The sequence below is a fragment of the Vipera ursinii genome (genome assembly GCF_947247035.1).
Source record: "Vipera ursinii genome assembly, chromosome: 3".
In the NCBI taxonomy this organism is placed as follows: domain Eukaryota; kingdom Metazoa; phylum Chordata; class Lepidosauria; order Squamata; family Viperidae; genus Vipera; species Vipera ursinii.
In genome coordinates, this window is record NC_139516.1 from 120133586 (window position 1) to 120153507 (window position 19922).

General features: G+C 40.2%; 1 protein-coding gene across 1 annotated transcript in view; it reads right to left on the reverse strand.

Moving 5' to 3' along the window:
- The window catches only part of PSD2 (pleckstrin and Sec7 domain containing 2), a gene marked incomplete at both ends in the record, with an annotated part of 70819 nt that overhangs the window by 43479 nt on the left and 7418 nt on the right, over nucleotides 1-19922 (reverse strand). Inside the window, 3 exons of the mRNA XM_083360291.1 lie at nucleotides 4794-4852; nucleotides 14528-14640; nucleotides 17436-17516. Of these exons, the coding sequence (XP_083216417.1) occupies nucleotides 4794-4852; nucleotides 14528-14640; nucleotides 17436-17516 (253 nt within the window). The remainder of the gene's footprint in view (nucleotides 1-4793; nucleotides 4853-14527; nucleotides 14641-17435; nucleotides 17517-19922) is intronic.

Sequence of the window (19922 nt, forward strand, 5' to 3'; positions counted from 1 at the left end):
TTGCAGAGTTCAATTCACCTCTCAATTTTGGCAAGAATTCCTAAGGATGCTGGGCACCATGCAAGGATTTAGTTCCTCCCATTATCTCCAGACGAATGGAGGCTATGAATGCACAAATGGCATCCTGGAGCAAGGTGCTACGTTAACTACCAACAAGACAGTTGGGCTGACAACCTTCCATTCATGGAGGTAGCATACAACACAGTCCACAGCAGCATTGGTTTTACACTGTTCTTTACACCAGGTCAAGACTTCATGGTCATACCAGAACTGCAGCAAATCAATCCCCAAAATATATCATTAACAGACTGGATCGATAAACTACAAAGCATCTTGCCAGTAGTTTGCAAAGCACTGGAAGAGACACGTGAAACATACAAAAAATAAGCTAATAACAAATGACCCAAACCAAAAGACTTTAACGCTGGAGACAAAGTCTACTTATTTACCAAATACCTCCAATCAAGATAACCCTCAAAGAAATTTGGACAAAATACATTGGACCTTTCCCTATAATTAAAATTATCAACCCTGTGACAGTGCAATTGGAATTACCAAAAACCCTCAGATGCATTCACCTAGTTTTCCACTGCAGCCTATTGAAACTGGCAATTACTTCCCACTTACACCTAGCAAAGAAACCACCTCCAACCCCTGTCCTTACTGAGGGAGAACAACATTTTGAAGTCAAAAAGATCTTAGATTCACATAAACATAGAGGAAAAGTACAATGCTTGTTATCATGGAAGGATTTCCCCCTTCTGAAACTGAATGGGTTGATGCTCAACACGTTTGAGCCCCAAGACTCCTCTGCAAATTTCACAATAAATATCCTGACAAATCCCACTGAAACCGTTGTAAACTCTAACCATTTCTGTTGTTTGTTTGTTTTCTGTTTCAGGAATAAACCACTTTTTCAAGGGGTCAGAAGGTCAGGTCTGTCATCGCATTGCTTTAGTCCTGCTTCACTTTGATGGCATCCTGTCATAAAAGGCGGTAGGATAAAGGGATAGAGGGAGGGGGGATGACAGGGACCAGAAGTGCCAGCCCAGAACAGCTTGGCAGATCCAGACACAAGCATGAGAACAGAATGTGAACACCCACCACAGAGGCCCTAAAGCTTAGGACTATTACTAAAACACCTAGTTTGAATACCATTGGACAATTGTGAATGGGAGAAGGGAAATGCACTGGGTTTATGTGGGGATATTCAGATCTGGCTTTCCTTATGCTGTAACCACTTGGCTTTAGTAAAAGTACACCTTTCAATACAAATGGAATCAAGGGTCTTTCTTTCCTAAATGTTCAAGCTCAGATAGGCCTGACAGAAGCAATGGATGGAAGCTAATCAAGGAGAGAACCAACCTAGAATTAAGTAGAAATTTCCTGACAATGAGAACAATTAACTGGTGGAATGGCTTGCCTCCAGAAGTTGTGGGTGCTCCATCTGTCTAATGTCTATATATTTTTACCCATATGGTATGGCTGTTGTATTATTATTTATTATTCTTTACTCCCCCCTTTTATTGGTGATGATGATGATGGTGATGATGATGATGATGATGATGATGATGAAGAATCTGTTGGTTTGCATGTTCACCGAGTGCTTCTGTACCGGAGACAAATTCCTTGTGTGTCAAATCACACATGGCCAAATAAAGTTCAATTGAATTCAACACTGGGGGATTTTAAGAGATTGGGCAGCCATTTGTCTGGAATGGTATAGGGCAGAGTTCTTCAACCTTTCTGGCTTTGCGGACTGGTGGGGGGGAGAGGGGATAGTTCCATGTGAGTGGTGAGCAAGCGCACACAGCTCCACTACTGAATGAAATTGGTTGTTCTGAGCCAAAATATCTCACATATTTCATCATATTTATTTCTATAAAATGAGGAAGGTGGCAGAGACTTGGACAAATATCAGAGAAAACCTTTATTTATTTAAATGTATTTATTATTAAAATTATATACTGCCCAACTACCTTTGATTCCATGTGGTTCACTAAGCAGAAACAGAGAAAAATAACAATAAAACAATGCAATAGTAAAGAACAAAAAATGGCAAAAGTGGGCAACAATAAGGACAGATCCACAATAGTCAGAATTTCCATCAACCACTTTAACCAAAGATCTGGGCAAAGAGGCAGCAGGAAGATTGAAAGGGACCAAGTCGTCTGGGGAAAAAAAGGAAAACTTAAGCCAATAAGAAAAGATGGAAATCCAGGCAGAAATGTACATTTTAAGTAGGTCATATTCACAGCAAAGGACCACATTTGAAATGCAAGGAGGTGCTTCAAAACTGATTCTTACAAACGTGGACTCTTTCCAAATGAAGAAATGACCTGTAGGGGCCAACAGATCTCCAAAAAGGAGCTGGGATTACATTTGCATTGTTTTTATTATATAAATGTGCTATATTACAATTACTTATCTTGCACTATTTTAATGGTCATACGTTTTTTTAAAAAAAACTTGATTACTGAAAGCAAAATGGATGGGAGGACTGTATTCTTGTAAAGAGTTTTAATGAAGCGAAGCTTTAAATTTGATTGATTGAGCTGTAAAAAATTATGCCACATATATAAGAGAAAGAGATGCAAATTAGGAGATTTAATGCCACTGATCTACAAGGCCACTGGTTTATATTTTTAAGTGTGGAATGTTTTTTTTTAATTAAAGTAACTGTTTTTCAGTGTACTCAACAAATTTCAGCCCTCATCTAACAAAGGCACATAATTTAAGTTCTCCTTTTTTAATATACCAATTTAACAAACTGAATGTTACAAAAAAAATCAGGAATAAGAGTGAGTATCATCGGAGTATCCCTGTCAGCATGCCTGCCTGCCCTTTGCAGATTCAAGGGTAAGGATGAGAATGAGAAGCCTCCAAGAAGCAGCTCACTTTTATTACCACGCTTAAAGTAGCTTTCTCCCCGCATGGACCAGAGTCATTTTATTAAATTCCAACTATCTTGTCATCAAATTTCAGTGATACTATCTTGGGAACTGGATTTTACCTATTCCTATACTAATGCAAAACCAAAATGTTCCATGAATAATTTCACATATACACAGTGGTGGTTTTCAAATAATTTAACAATTGGTTCTCTGCCTCGCCTTCCCTCCACCTTGGTCGGGGTGGGCTGCTTGGAGGGTAGGCTAGGGTGGGGGCAGGAGGTCCCAGCAGGGGTGGGTAGGAGCTCTCAGTTTCAGAACTGCTGGAGGTCCCAGCTTGGGGGGGGGGCTGCAGGAGTCTCAGACTGGGGTGGGTGCAGGAGGGTGGGGGTCAGCAGGTCCTGGCTGGGGGAAGTAAAGGGGGTCTGGCTATGGGGGCAGGAGGGCCGGGACGCCTCCATGGAGGAAAGACTCCCCCACCGGCTGAGCCTCTCATCCACACTGCGGTCACATAGGATTGTGTAGAAGGGGTGCCAAGGGGGCTGGAGGGGGGGTGGCCGGTAGGAGGAGATCAGAGCTGCCACCATCTCCCTTTCACAGTGCAGCCCCATCTGTCAGGTCCACCATCATTGGCTTGGCATCACACTGGTGTTCTGCCATCAAAGGACTGAGAGGGGAGGCATGGGGGAGGGGACAAATGGGCAGCAATAAACCTGTATGCATTTTTTGTGGGAATTTGGGAGGTGGGATAACAGCTGAAGAAAAGCAGATCGCTGCAGGATTGATTCGTGCCAAGGCATCTTCAAGGCTGCTTGCCCTGAGTATCGAAAGTTACCAGCCCAAACACCTCAGCAATCCCAAAACATCCAAGCACCATCACATAGGCTGGGATTGGACTGGTTGGGGGAGAGGGATGGGATTGAAAGACATAGTTTGATTTTGTTGTGCAGGACACTCAAATTCCGCCTGACTTTAGTACAACCAGCATCTCTTAGTAAAAGTACTTTCACTTCAAACAAATGGAGTCAAGGGTTTTTCTTGCCTAAGGGATCAGACTGGGGTAGGTCTGACAGAGTCATTATTAGATTTAACACAAATGGAATTATTTACAATAATAAATAAATAACTTGAATTATTTACAATATATGAAGTTCTGGGTTTTTTATATGTTAAGTTCTAGATCTGTAGTTATATCAATTGTGGTAGGATAACATCAGACCTCTCCCCCAAATTGTTACACATTTTGACGTTGTATTCTGAAAGATTATTATATCTCAGTCTCTTCTCAGTAGGGCAATATTTTATTAGGTTAATTTGGAGTCACAAATTCATTAAGTATCATAAGTAAAGCAGGGAATGAAAAATGGGTTGTTGTTCAAACCTCAAGCCTGTATTTCATTATAACCTTAATGAAAGCATGCAGACATTCCAGGTAGCTTCATATGTCAAGATGGTTCAGGATTTTCTCAAGGGTTGATGAGCTAAAGAAGCAAATCAACAGTGGCTAATCCTTCACTTGAACATATTAAATCCAGTGGTTAACTTGAAAATTTCTTCATATTGAGGTAAAACACATTGCTAATTCCTATGCTAGGTGAAGAATAGAAACTAGAGAGTTTTATGTTACCAAATATTTTGAAAATAATTTAATTTCTATTCTAGCTAAGATCAAAAATACATTTTTAAAAAGGCTACGTTTGGCAGTGTCTTTTGCTCTACCTGGAGCATGAAACCAGATTTAATTGAAATGTTTAAGTCACTCCCCTCTACCATTTGTTTTACAATATTCATTTCCAAATTATTCTAGTATTCCCAGGTAGCCTCATATTTACCATAAAAGAAGAGTCAAAGGGGGAATCTCAGGGGAGAATCAAAGTTAGTCTCTTTATTAGCCATACTTACATGGCCATGGAGATCAGTGTTTAGCAGCATCAGAGCACAGGTGAGTGTATGGATTCCATCTGGAAAACACAAGGAATTTAATATACTTTAAAATTAGTCCCAAGGAATATATTCAACACAAGGCAGCTCCTATATCTGCTTAGCTCACTGGGAGGACAAGATTTGAGCATCTGGGAACAAACAGCTAGCAGAAGCTGATAAGATTAATTTTGTCCCAAATCCAAGAACTCTTCAAATTCTTAATAATATTCCTGCATTTAATTGTTACACAAAGGGTGAAAAGTGTCCAAAGCATCTGGTACATATTAAAAGAAAAAAAGAACAATAATGGCAATGTTGTGTGTGTGCCATCCAAGCAGAAAATACAACTGAAATACTTACCATTCAGATTTATGAGGAGTCCAGGAAACACATTGCTGTGGAAATGAGGGAATTTCAGCTATCCCACATTAATTAGGAATCAAACATTGCAATAACTGCTCTATCAGGTTCTTTATGTGCCTTGCAGACACTTTTATTATCCATAAGGTGAAGGAGGGAACTCAAGGTTCAGCCATATTGGGTCTAATGCATTCTACTAGAGCAGGGGTGTCAAACTCAATTTCATTGAGGGCCGCAACAGCATTGCGGTTGCCCTCACGGGGCTGGGTGGGTGTGGCCTGGGTGGGTGTGGCCTACTGGGTGGGTGTGGTTAAAGTGCGTATGGCCTACTGGGTGGGCATGGCCAGCTCTACATTGTTCGCATCAAGGGTGCCTATGGGGGCCTGGGCAGGAGTGGGACAGATCTGAGGGTCTCTGGCAGGAGGAGGGTCTCTGGGCCAGGGCCAAGGCAGTGGGGGCCGTTCCCTCACTGTTTCCAGGATGGCTTCGTGGGCCGCATAAAACCACTTCGCGGGCCGGATCTGGCCCCCGGGCCTTGTGTTTGACATGTCTGTACTAGAGGTAGAGGTGGAACCGTTTGCCGGTTGAGCTCCGGATGGCGCCTGACCTTCGCTCCTTCCGACGCGATCTGAAGACCTACTTGTTCTAACAAGTCGGCCTGGCCTGATGGGTGATGGGTTTGGATTTTAATATTGTTTTAGTGCATTTTAACTTATTGTTGTTAGTTCTGGGCACCTTGTTTAATCTTTTTTAATATTTGTATCCTTGTATTTTTATATGTTTGCCCTGTTCACCGCCCTGAGTCCTTCGGGAGAAGGGCAGTATACAAATAAAATAATAATAATAATAATAATAATAATAATAATAATAATAATAATAATAATAATAATTATTATTATTATTATTATTATTATTATTATTATTATTATTATTATTTAGTTGAAGAAGTGATAATTTTAGGAAATTTGGCAGAGTGGCCATATGATCTATCATCATCATCATTTTAGCCATTGCCTATCCACTGCAGGATGAAGTCCTCTTCTGCATATTTCCAATCAATATGGTCTTGAGCTTTCTTTGGCCAATTGGGTCCGCAATACTTGCTGATGTCATGGATCCATCTTGTTTCAGGTCTCTTTTGTGGATGCTTTTTATCAAGTGGGATCCATTCTACAACTGCCTTGGTCCACCTGCCATCAGCTTTTCTTGCTATGTGACCAGCCCATTTCCATTTCAATTCTTTTCCTCTCTTGATGATACCGTATACTTTCCTTTGTTCTCTAATCTATGTGCAGGTCCTTCCATCTTGTCTTGTAATGCCGAGCAGGTATCTTTTCATGGCTCTTTGCGCCACCCGTAGCTTTTATATCGATTGTGAGATAAGTGTCCATGTTTCACTGGCATATGTTAGAGCAGGTAGCACACACTGACTGAAAACTTTTCTCTTCAGGCATAGAGGGAGGTTGTTCTTAAAAATTGTGCTTAGCTTCTCAAATGCCTGCCAGCCACATTTAATATACCATTCAAAAAAAAGGAAAGGAAAGGACACATGATCTATAATTCAGTGTATTTCAGGCAGGGAGAACTAAGGCAATCAAAACAGTGTTTTAGTCTTCAAGAGGGTTGATTTTGATAAATGAGGGAGAAAAGTAAGAAAAACTTCATGTATGAAAATCCTGAGCAGAATAATTCAGAAGGGTTAGGAAAAATGAGATAATAAGGCCCAACCATAAGCAATGCCAGAGAAATAAAAATGGGGGACAGCTGATGAAATCTTGTTGCATCAAGAACTCTTGGAGTAAACAAAAAGGACAAATTTAGAAAATGGGCTCTAGCTAACAAAATGCTTTTCAATGGTAAGAAAAAAAAGCTAGGTTCTGAAATTACCTAGGGAAAATCAGATGCACAGGTACAAGGCAGGCAGCACGTGGCTCAGCACTAGTGCTAGAGAAAAGTCTCTACATTCTGGTAGATTACAGATTAAGCCCAAAATAGCAACTGCCAAAAGAGCCAATGACATGATATGCATGAATACGGGCCTTGGGACCAGATCATGGGAAGTGATAGTACCATTTTACTGGTGGTAAAATGTTGGACAGATCATCCTGAAATACTGTAATCAGTTCTGGTCACCACAACACAAAAAAGATGCCGAGGTAATGGAAAGAGAACAGCAACAAAGATGGTGAAGGGACTGGAAGCTAAAGCCATAAAGAACAGTGAAAAGAAATGGGTAAGTTTAGTCAAAAGAAGAGAAGGCTAATAGGAGTATGGCAACAATCTTCTAAAACATGGATGACAAAAGGGAAGGGGTGTGGATTTATTCTTCAGCGCACCTAAAGGAAAGACAAGAGCTGGTGGATGAAAGCTTTACACCGAGAGATCCAAATTTAAAATAAGGAGAAATTACTGACTGTGAGAGCTATTAAGCAGCAGAGCAACCTGCTTTTTGGGAGTCATCCTCCATCGCTAAGAGGGTTTTTTTTTAAAAAAAGCCCCACAAATGTTGGATATCCACTTATTTTGGATGGTCTGAGTATTCCTGTCCTGTGCAAGAAGACTGGAGTAGAAGACCTCCAAGATCCCTTTCAATTCCATGATTCTTTCTAGATCACCTGACAGTCACTCTTTTTTGTGAGGAGGTGTGTTTTACTTATGGTTTAACTCTCTTCTTCTATCACCTGTCTTATTATATCTTTCCTCTATTTGAGTGATGTTTCAATGACCACTCAGTGTTATAGCCAGAACCACTGTGGCCTTTTTTATACTATTTAATCACAGAATTTGGAGGGGGAAAGGAATACAGTTTTCCATTTGGAGCCCTTCCTGTTTTTCCACTGTTTGCTTTGCTGTTATTATCGTATGATGGTTAAAACTGTTCAGATGTAACAGCTGTATAATACCTTTTGAGTTGTGTCCACCTGACCTGTTGAATAATTGGCTATCCAGAAGCTAGGATTTCCTGGATTACAGCTCTGTCTTGATTTATTCAAAATTTCTAACACATGGCAATGGCTGTGTACATAAATCATTTGATTTTGATTTTTTTTCCAGCTTTCAGGAAGCCTAATTATTTTACTCTTCATGAAACAGGTGTCCTACCCTTAAAAGTGATAGCACCCAATGACATCAGCAAGTGTATAATGTGAAGTGTGTAGTGGGGTGGCCCAGGGCTCTGTTCTGGCCCCAGTGCTTTTCAACATCTTCATTAATGATTTGGATGAGGGGATAGATGGGGAATTCATCAAATTTGCAGACGCCAAACTGGCAGGAATAGCCAACACTCCAGAAGATAGGCTTAAGATACAGAAGGATCTTGAACATTGGGCGCTATCTAACAAAATGATATTCAATGGTGAAAAAAGTAAGGTTCTATATTTAGGCAAGAAAAATCAAATGCACAGGTATAGTATAGGTGGTACCTTGCTCGATAGTAGTAACTGTGAGAGAGATCTCGGAGTCCTAGTGGACAATCACTTAAATATGAGCCAGCAGTGTGCTGCAGCTGCCAAAAAAGCCAACACAGTGCTAGGCTGCATTAACAGAGGGATAGAATCAAGATCCCCCTTCATGGATTACTGCCTTGTCGTGGCGAAGGGGCTTGCGTAATTCAATGAAGCTATGAGCTATGCCGTGCAGGGCCACCCAAGACGGACAGGTCATAGCAGAGAGTTCTGACAAAACGTGATCCACTGGAGAAGGAAATGGCAACCCACTCCAGTATCTTTGCCATGAAAACCCTATGGACAGTACCAAAAGGCAAAACGATATGACACTGGAAGATGAGCCCCTCAGGTTGGAAGGCGTCCAATATGCTACTGGGGAAGAGCAGAGGGCTAGTACTAGTAGCGCCAGAAAGAATGAAGCGACTGGGCCAAAGCCGAAAGGACGCTCAGCTGTGGATGTGTCTGGTGGTGAAAGGAAAGTCCGATGCTGTAAAGATTTTTTCTCCATAGGAACCTGGAATGTAAGATCCATGAATCAAGGAAAACTGGACGTGGTCAAACAAGAGATGACAAGACTGAACATTGACATCTTAGGTATCAGCGAACTAAAATGGACAGGAATGGGTGAATTTAATTCAGATGACCATCAGGTATACTACTGTGGGCAAGAATCCTTCAGAAGAAATGGAGTAGCCTTCATAGTCAATAAAAGAGTAGGAAAAGCAATACTGGGATACAATCCTCAAAATGACAGAATGATCTCAGTTCGAATCCAAGGCAAACCATTCAATATCACAGTAGTCCAAGTCTATGCCCCAACCACCAGTGCTGAAGAGGATGAAATTGACCAGTTCTATGAAGCACTACAGCACCTTATAGAACTAACACCAAAAAATGATGTTCTTATCATCATGGGGGATTGGAATGCTAAAGTAGGAAGCCAAAAGATAACTGGAATAACAGGCAAGTTTGGCCTTGGAGTGCAAAATGAAGCAGGGCACAGGCTGATAGAATTCTGTCAAGAGAATACGATGGTCATAGCAAACACTAGAGATCAAATTGCCAACATACGCTGGATCATGGAGAAAGCTAGGGAGTTCCAGAAAAACATCTACTTCTGCTTCATTGACTATGCTAAAGCCTTTGATTGTGTGGATCATAACAAACTGTGGCAAGTTCTTAAAGAGATGGGAGTACCAGACCATCTTATTGGGCTCTTGAGAAACCTATATGCGGGTCAAGAAGCAACAGTGAGAACTGGACACGGAACCACTGATTGGTTCAAAATTGGGAAAGGAGTCCGGCAAGGGTGTATACTGTCGCCCTGCCTATTTAACTTATATGCAGAGCACATCATGAGAAAGGCAGGGCTAGATGAATCAAAAGTTGGAATTAAGATTGCCGGAAGAAATATCAACAATCTAAGATACGCAGATGATACCACTCTAATGGCAGAAAGTGAAGAAGAACTAAAGAGCCTCTTGTTGCAGGTGAAGAAGGAGAGTGCAAAACTTGGGTTGAAACTTAACATTAAGAAAACCAAGATCATGGCATCTGGCCCTCTCAATTCCTGGCAAATAGATGGGGAAGAAATGGAGGTAGTGACAGATTTTATTTTCCTGGGCTCCAAGATCACTGCAGATGGGGACTGTAGCCAAGAAATTAAAAGACGCTTGCTCCTGGGGAGGAAAGCCATGGCAAATCTAGACAGCACACTAAAAAGCAGAGACATCACCCTGTCAACAAAAGTGCGTATAGTCAAGGCTATGGTCTTTCCAGTTGCAATGTATGGTAGTGAAAGTTGGACCATAAGAAAGGCTGAGCGCCAAAGAATTGAGGCCTTTGAACTGTGGTGCTGGAGAAGACTCCTGCGAGTCCCTTGGACTGCAAGGCGATCAAACCGGTCAGTCCTAGAGGAGATCAATCCTGACTGCTCTTTAGAAGGCCAGATCCTGAAGCTAAAACTCAAGTACTTTGGCCACCTAATGAGAAGGAAGGACTCCCTGGAGAAGAGCCTAATGCTGGGGAAGATCGAGGGCAATAGAAGAAGGGGACGACAGAGAATGAGGTGGCTGGATGGAGTCACTGAAGCAGTAGGCGTGAGCTTAAATGGACTCCAGAAGATGGTAGAGGACAGGAAGGCCTGGAGGAATGTTGTCCATAGGGTCGCGATGGGTCGGACACGACTTCGCAGCTAACAACAACAACAACAACAGAATCAAGATCACGTGAAGTACTAATACCACTTTACAATGCCTTGGTAAGGCCACACCTGGAATACTGCATCCAGTTTTGGTCACCACGATGTAAAAAAGATGTCAAGACTCTAGAAAGAGTACAGAGAAGAGCAACAAAGATGATCAGGGGACTGGAGGCTAAAACATATAGGGAACGGTTGCTGGAATTGGGTATGTGTAGTCTAATGAAGAAAAGGACGAGGAGTGACATGATAGCAGTGTTCCAATATCTCAGGGGCTGCCACAAAGAGGGAGTCAAGCTATTCTCCAAAGCACCTGAAGGCAGGACAAGAAGCAACGGATGGAAACTAACCAAAGAGAGAAGCAACCTAGAACTAAGGAGAAATTTCCTGACACAACAATTAATCAGTGGAACAACCTGCCTCCAGAAGCTGTGAACACTCCAACACGGGAAGTTTTAAGAAGAGACTGGACAGCCATTTGTCTGAAATGGTATAGGGTTTCCTGCCTGAGCAGGGGGTTGGACTAGATGACCTCCAAGTTCCCTTCCAACTTTATTATTATTATTATTATTATTATTATAAAATCTGTTAGGATTCCTCTCTCTCAGCACAGTTTCCATGGAGACAAAGACAAGTGACTGGTAGTGAATGGGATGAGCATGGCATTTTTTGCCATTTCACCCTGATATGGATACTTCTTCCATTTTGGGGCCTAGTCAATTTCAAATGCAGCTATTCTCCTAAGAAGGGGATAGGGATACGCTATGTTGGTGGCCAATTGAGAATTTTGCAATTGCACTAAGCTGCTCAGTTGGTAGGAGTCTGAGTTTGTTTACGGTAGAAATAGAAGCATAAAACACCAAATCAATGAAATAACAGGAATAACCCTCCCCCCCACCATTGTTTCCCAAAGGAGGACCAAAGAATTTGGAAATCTACTTTCACTGTCTATATAAAAAAGAAGAGGAAGTAAAACAACTGCTTGAGACTCTGCTCTGCTCATGATATTGATCTGTTTGTTGTTGTTGTTTTTCCTTTTTCAGCTCCAGTTATAACAGCATAGATGGGGGGGGGGGGCGCAGAGGAAGGAGCCTAGAGATAACCTATAGCCAGACCATTTACTCCATTTCTGCTACAGTGCCACAAGTTTTTCCCTCTGACTGTTGATATGTCAAAGAGGATCTCTACCAATTGTTCTGTTTACCATTTACAGTACTACACACACAAAATCAGGATAGCCCCATTTGGCAGTGAACTAAGCAGATACAGTAAAGACAGAATAGATAGGTGTAGCCGGTCAGTGAATTTTATCACCTTGCTAAATTTTTGAGTTATTGGAGAACATTTAAAATTGGCTTTCGTTTATTTTTTTTAATGTATAAATATGTGAAATCTATAAACTAACTCAGTCCCTAGAATTTTAAGAGGCATACAAAAGCAATAGCAATGTAACATATATATATATATATATATATATATATATATATATATATATATATATATATATATATATATATATATATATATATATATTCGCACATACACAATAAATACAATAAAACCAAAACATAAGCTCCAACATTTTTTTTAGAAAAATAACATTCAGACTTGATGCCAACAACTACAAAACTATAAAACAATTATCCTCCAAAGGTCTTCTGCTACCGCCAAGTTATTACACCTCTGTAAAGAATGTGTAATCTCTTATTTATATCCCATTTTGCCCCCCCAATGAAGCATCTCCAGATGTTTTATGTTTCCCCATTATAGCCTTTAGCCTGATTTCTTTTCAGATGAACTTTGAAGCAGCTTGAGTTGAATAGGTTTGTCTTGAAATCTCAAATCATGAGTATAGGCCAGGGGTAGGCAACCTTGGCTCTTTTATGACTCGTGGACTTCAACTCCCAGAATTCCTGAGCCAGCATGGCTCAGCTTGGAAACCTTTCCCTTTCCCCTCAGCCTTGCTGGCTCAGGAATTCTGGGAGCTGAAGTCCACGAGTCATAAAAAAGCCAAGGTTGCCTACCCCTGGTATAGGCTTTAAGATGTGTGGATTTTAAGATGCGTGGATTTCAACTTCCATAATGCTAGCTGGTGTGAAGTCTACACTTTTTAAAGTTGCTAACTTTAAAAAAACACTGATTTAGATCAAACCATATCCTCTTTGAATCTCCAACTCAAACTTCACCAAGTTTACTCGTGAAGAAGGCCCTAATTTTTCAGCCTAAACCAGGGGTCCCCAACCCCCGGTCCATGGACCAGTACCGGGCTGTGGCATGCCAGCAACCAGGCTAGGCGTAAACAAGCAAAGCCCCATCCATGGGACGCAGGCAGCACACAAAACCATGCACCCTCCGGTCCATGGAAAGATCTCTCTCCACGTAACCGGTCCCTGGAGCCCAAAAGGTTGGGGACCTCTAGCCTAAACTACATAAGATATAAGAAATGTACCATTTGATATTTCAAGTGTCGTGTGTGGTGCCTCTTTTAAGTACTTAATTCTATCCTTCTTGTGCACTTTACTTCCTCTGCACATGGCCCTTATTCCTTCACACAGCATCATGCCTTATAAAAAAAGTGGTATGGAAGGAACTGAAAGGAGAATGGGAAGCCATAGGAAGAAAAGCAGGACGTAGTAGGTTTATCAGCATCTTCACATGCAACATTTTTGTATATTAGATAAAACAATCTGAAGATAATCAGAGCCAAAGGTGAACAGAACCAAAGCATTGCTCCTGTTACATGTCTTTGGAACCTTATATTCTTGGCCACAAATATTTGCAGGACCGTCTGCTACTGGGGACGACTTCCCATCGCCCAGTGCGCTCACACAGAGAGGGCCTCCTCAGGGTGCCGTCGGCCAGACAATGTCGGCTGGCGACCCCCAGGGGGAGGGCCTTCTCTGTGGGAGCACCAGCCCTTTGGAACCAACTCCACCTTGAGCTTCGGATGGCCCCGGACCTCCGGTCCTTTCGCCGCGACCTCAAAACTTTTTTCTTCCATCAGGCTGACCTGGATTGATGATGGGTTTTTAAATATGTTTTAATTTTTAACTGTGTAGTTAATTTATTTTGGGGCTGTTATTTAATTCTTTTTTTAATTTTTGTATTGTTGTTTTTTATTGTTGTTAGCCGCCCTGAGTCCTTCAGGAGATAGGGCGGCATATAAGTCCCATAAATAAATAAATAAATAAATAAATAAATAAATAAATAAATAAATAAATAAATGAATGAATGAATGAATAAATAAATAAATAAATAAATGAATGAATGAATGAATGAATGAATGAATAAATAAATAAATAAATATACCAAGAACACTATTATAATAGCATTGAAGCTACAGCTCACCATATTGTATCTAATTGTCTTACTGAAAATAGGGGCAGGAAGAGAAATGATAATAATAGTATCTGAAACACTGTTCTACTGTTTTAATAATCTGCCTGTTCCATGGAAGAATATCACCCCTTCTCAGCTGAGGCCTTTATTCCCTCTTCTTTTATTCAGGAAAGAAAAACTAGTCATTGTTGTTTTTTCCCCTGAAGCCCGGTGCAGTTCCTTTGATAAATTCAAGCAATGTTTCTCTCGCAGCCTCTTAAGCTAGAATACTGCCATGAATCTGAATACAATCTAAATAAATGAATTACTGAAATAAATTCGTCTGAGTTTGAGGGTAAACTCTGATCTTAGCTGACATCAACTCTTACCTTCTGATGTGCTTTCCTGGGGATTGCAGTGACAGTATCTGCGAGAGAAGTGGACGAGGACACGCTCCCGTTCCTGTGTCTCTCCCATAAGGGGGAAAGCTTTTAGGAAAGCTCTAAACATAGAAAGCAACTATTAAGAAAGCAACTAAACAAATAAGAAATTTAATACATCAAACTTTTTCAAGTTTTAAAGGTACCAAACCTTTTCGGATAAGAGATAATTCTGTGAGGATCGGAACTCTAAAGACTGAAAGTCATCAAGAGATTTGAGCTGAATAGCAGAGGCTGTGTAAAAGGCTTTTGCTGTAGCTCTTGATGAGATCCGATTTGGGTGTTTTGCTCCCAAAGGACCTTTGGTGGAATGTGCCCACCTAGTGACCATCATTCCCGTGGAAAAAAGACGCACTTCACTTTTGAAAACATCTAGGTGGCTCATACTTTTGGTTTTTTATTTCTTTTCATAGCAGAAAGACCCTCCATTCGGAGAGCAGGCTGGTTCCCTTTCATGGCACTCTTGAAGTCACCCAGTGACAACACTACACGGTATGTATTGTGTTGTGGGTTCTCGACCGCATGGCAATACAACAGACAATAGTTTCAGCATAGCCGCACTTTATTAGGAAAGCTCTGAACTAACAATAGGGGCTACCTGTACCCCCTTATATACCTGGCTAGGTACACAGGTAGCCAATCCCTTTATATGGTTTTCCCGCCGGGCGCTTATCCGCCAATCCCGTCACGGTACAGCGCCACCTGATGGTGACAGTGAACCGCTGCTTGTATTTTATTTATCCCCATACATAACACCATGGTCATCTATCATTTCAAGAAACAGCAGCAAGAAGCTACCTTTGGAGGAAGCCCATAATACTGGTCTTACGTAGAACGATTTTGTTGCAGAAAGGAATAAAAATATTGAATACACAATATTTTTGTGAATGTGAAACGTGAATGTGAAAAGACAGGAAAAACGATGGCTGAAGGGCTAAATACGTTCTATAGCAGTCCCACACCAGTGAATTTATATCCGGACGTTTCATTAAAAATTTGGCTTGCAAAATGAAAAATAGAATGGGTTGGATTTACTATACATTTGAAGCAGTAGAATATATGCACAAAATAAAACCAAAAATCCAGCTTATTTTTTCACAATAATCAATTAGATGTCTGCAGGAAGCCCACAGCAAAATATAAATGCAGTAAGTCTTCCCAATTCCTATTCCCCAGGAATCTGCATTAAAAGTGATCCTGTTTCTTATGCTGCATTCAATATATGAGCATAATGGCTAGAAGTTATTGACCTATATATCTTTTGTCAATTGTGTAGCTCCCTCTTAAAATCAAATCAAAGTTGTACTCTATTGTACCCTCTGAAAGTGAATTCTATAGCTTAATAATGTGCTGGGTGAAAAGCACATTATAGTGCCTGTGACCCAGATCATATTTTTATTAAGCCATTCACCATAACCCCTAGATATTTTTCCTAATTTGTCACTGCTAATTCACTGGCTTAGATGTGAAGTTAGAACTGTTTTCTTCAATATGCATTATATACTTATTTACAGTGAAATGCCTTCTCTTTGAGGAGCACAGAATCAATGCAAAGAAGTATGTCAGAGATTGAAAGAAATGTATATTAAGCGAACCAATGTAAGAGTTAGAAACAAGAGGGTTTCAAAAAAATCAACAATAGCCACAGCTATGTAGATGAAACTCTATCCCTTTGACATGTTGCAATGTGTATAAAAAAGGGGTGGACTTTGGATCACATGGCTGTGGCTGTCCTGAAAACACCCTGGTCAGAAGTCTGAAATGGAAGGCATAATTTCGTTTTACAGGTAAATATATAAAATAAATCAGATAGCACTTTAAACACAAAAAGTTGCTTTAGGAAATGTAATTTCCAGTAAAGAAGAGGTTAAGGTAAGGTTGGAGTTTCCCCATAGCCATTAGAAATGTGTCCTCACACCCTAATCCTGCCTTTCAGCCCATAGAAATTTATTTTTTCCCCAGTCCTGCCTTTATTACTATTTATAGGTAACTCAAGGCAGCAAACATACATAATGCACCCTCCCGCTCTTATTTTCCCAAAAGCAACTCTGTGAGGTGAGGGGCTGAGAGAGAGTGACTGGCCCAGAGTCATCCCACTGTGGGCTTTCATACCTAAGGTGGGAATAGAACTCAGTTTCCTGGTTCTAGGCCAGCACCTTAACCATTACACCAAACTGGCTCTTAATGGAGTCCAAACGTCTTGGATGAAAACTTCACACCAGTTCTTCACAGGAAGTCATCTTCACCTCACTATTTATTAAACATTGCAAGCAAAGCAAAGGTAAACTAGGGTCGTGGTTTGCCAAGATTTCATCATGCTCAATGGATGAAGAGGCCAGAGAGAACAATGTTCACATGTGGATCAGACTATTCAGTGAGTCAGTATGTGGTTTCTGCTCAACCAACCAACATTTCAAACTTCTTTAGCCTTTATAATACCCGACATTTTCTTTAGAGATGAACAGTGCTTGTTTCCCAGTTGTAATCAACCAATGCTATCTCTTTTTCTTTTTTAACCCTATAATGGTTAAGTAGCTAATAATAATAATAATAATAGTAGTAGTAGTAGTAGTAGTAAGTAAGTAAGTTGGAAGGGACCTTGGAGGTCATCTACTCCAACCCCCTGCTCAGGCAGGAAACCCTATACCATTTCAGGCAAATGGCTGTCCAGTCTCCTCTTAAAAACTTCCAGTGTTGGAGCATTCACCACTTCTGGAGGCAGGTTGTTCCACTGGTTAATTGTTCTAACTGTCAGGAAGTTCCTCCTTAGTTCTAGGTTGCTTCTCTCCTTGCAAAATTCCAGAAACATAAAATTAATAGATTTAATTATTGATTATCATCAATTAGCCCTGCTCACCTGAGTGCTTTATCCAAGGTCAACCCAGTAAAGTCGAAGAAACGGAGATATTCTTCTGCTACCATTTTGCTAAATTCGTTACTGCAATTAAAGATGACACCATCAATAATTATCGGCATACGCTTCACAAATAATCCTGTAAATGAATGTATTTGTGAGCATATACTAGAAATCAATGATATAGCAATATGAGAATAAAAGATGGGTGGAGAGGAAAGCAGGGAGCGAGGTGGGGTTTGCTATCCACCTAGCATTTATCATGACTATAACTACAATTATTTTACAGAACTCATCTTAAAAGCATCTCAAATGCTAGCATTTCTGAGAAAATCAAAATGAATAAATTCCCAGTGAAGCAGAGAATTTAACTCATTCCTTTTCACGCAGTGTTCTACAGATAATCAGAAATATGTCTAAATAGTAGTGGGATTCAGCCAGTTTGTACCAGTTTGGCAGAAACAGTAGCTAATTTTTTGTTGCCCGGCCCAGAATGGACTTCCGGAAGTGGCATCCACACAGAGAACCGGCTGTTCATATATCTGAATCCTACCACTGTGTCTAAGTCAGAAACAAGCCTTTACAGGACATTGTAAAAGATACGCAAGATGCATACCTCAAATTCACATGTTACATACTTTAGAAATCAGGATATGTGTTATATTTATACTCATGCTGCAATGCCAAATGTGCAGGAAAGGCAACCTTAGATCACGGAAACCCACATTTACATTACTGCTACTGTAATGTATTGGGGTTTTTTGCTTGTACTGATTCAGGTGTCTGTTTAAATGCTGCTTAAAGGTTGCTGACTAAGCCAGACTGGTTGTCTCCAAGAAGATCATTGGTAGATTTGGGGCGGGAATGGGTTCCTTTAAACCTATTGGCCGCCGCCTAGTGGCCAACTGTATAAGTAGCTACGCAGCAGCCACTGTTTCAGTTCTGTTCTGCTTGACTCCAATAAAGCATGTTCCTGTTTGTAACCTACCATCTCGCTTATTGCCTGCAAAGAACCAGCTACACAACAGCTACTTTAGGTAAAGGTTACAAAAAACAGCAGCTGCTATTATTTTCTGCTAGTACAAAATACCAGTTATTTATTTATTTTTGCTGATGGACAATGTGACATGCAGAAATATCAGCTTATGCAGGAATTCCCAATGTGAAATCCTTGTGATAACATACAATCTTTATGTGGTGTGTCTGTGTTTGCGTGTTTGAGTCAGTCTTCACTCCTGGCAACTACCTCCTAGACAAGTCCCTGCCTGCAATTTTCTTGGCAAATTGAAGTAAGGTTATTAATAATGAATATATTTTAAAGACTATCCTCAAAGGAGAGGAAAGATACTGAAACTGTGTGTTTTCTAAAATTGTTTTTCTTTTTCAAACAAATTGGGATTTATTTATTTATTTATTAAAATGTGGGCTCAAGCATAGGATGATTGACATTTGTTTAGAATTTTCAACTCCAGGGAGAAATTCAGCTAAGAATCTAATACAGAAGCTTTGCAGCACTGCTGACTGGTGAATTCTGGCAATTGTAGTCCACAGGTCTTAAAGTTACCAAAGTTAGACACCCCAGAGTTTTTATATACGGTAGTTTCTGTAGGTTATTCCCTTGGAATCACTCATTACAGACATGCTATTTTTAACTCAATTGTTTCAAGCAAAAAGTGAGTGACTCACCACCTTCCCCCCCCCAAGTCCAAATATAGTTACTTAATACAGGTGAAGGAAGAGATCCAGTTCTATTTTTACAGCCCTAAAGGCATGATACAATTCCACAGTACAATTTTTAGTATAAACATTCAAGAGACATCAGTCTTTACTTCATGTGTTGTTGTTTTTTAAAAAAAATATAAATATCTAGTAATGGTGTATTAAAATATTACCTCTCCAGGGGTGTCTGTGGGGATGGAAAAATAACATAAGTGAAGATGGCAGTCACAGTGTTACATAGATATACCAAGAGATAGGGCTTCAGTCCCATGGCTGACTGCCATCTTGATTTCTTTGATCTCTCTTGCCTCATAATTTGAATTTTCTTTCTTGAAATCAGTGACATTATTAATGAAGCACTATCAGAAAATGTGACTGAATCAATGTAATACTTTTAAACTAGACTATGGAATAAAAAATTAAGAAATAGTCCTAATGTAATCATGTACTATACATGATTTTTATATTCTTTTTAGTTAAAAAATATTGTCTCCCTATATCAATTAGATAAATATCATCATATTTACATTGAGGGCAATTTACCTCTGAGGATTAACTTTTTGTTTTAAAATTTCATTACAGTGTTTGCAAAGCAGCTACATAAAATATTTGGCTTGTCTCTAGTTGAACCATAAGATTTATTTTTTTTAGTCAGGCCATCCAACTGTGTCTGTTATGAACCATGATAATATAATAGCTGTTGATAAACAAAATTTCTTGTGAATCTTTTCTTGATTAACGTTGCCACCCTTCTGGCCATAATCATATTTC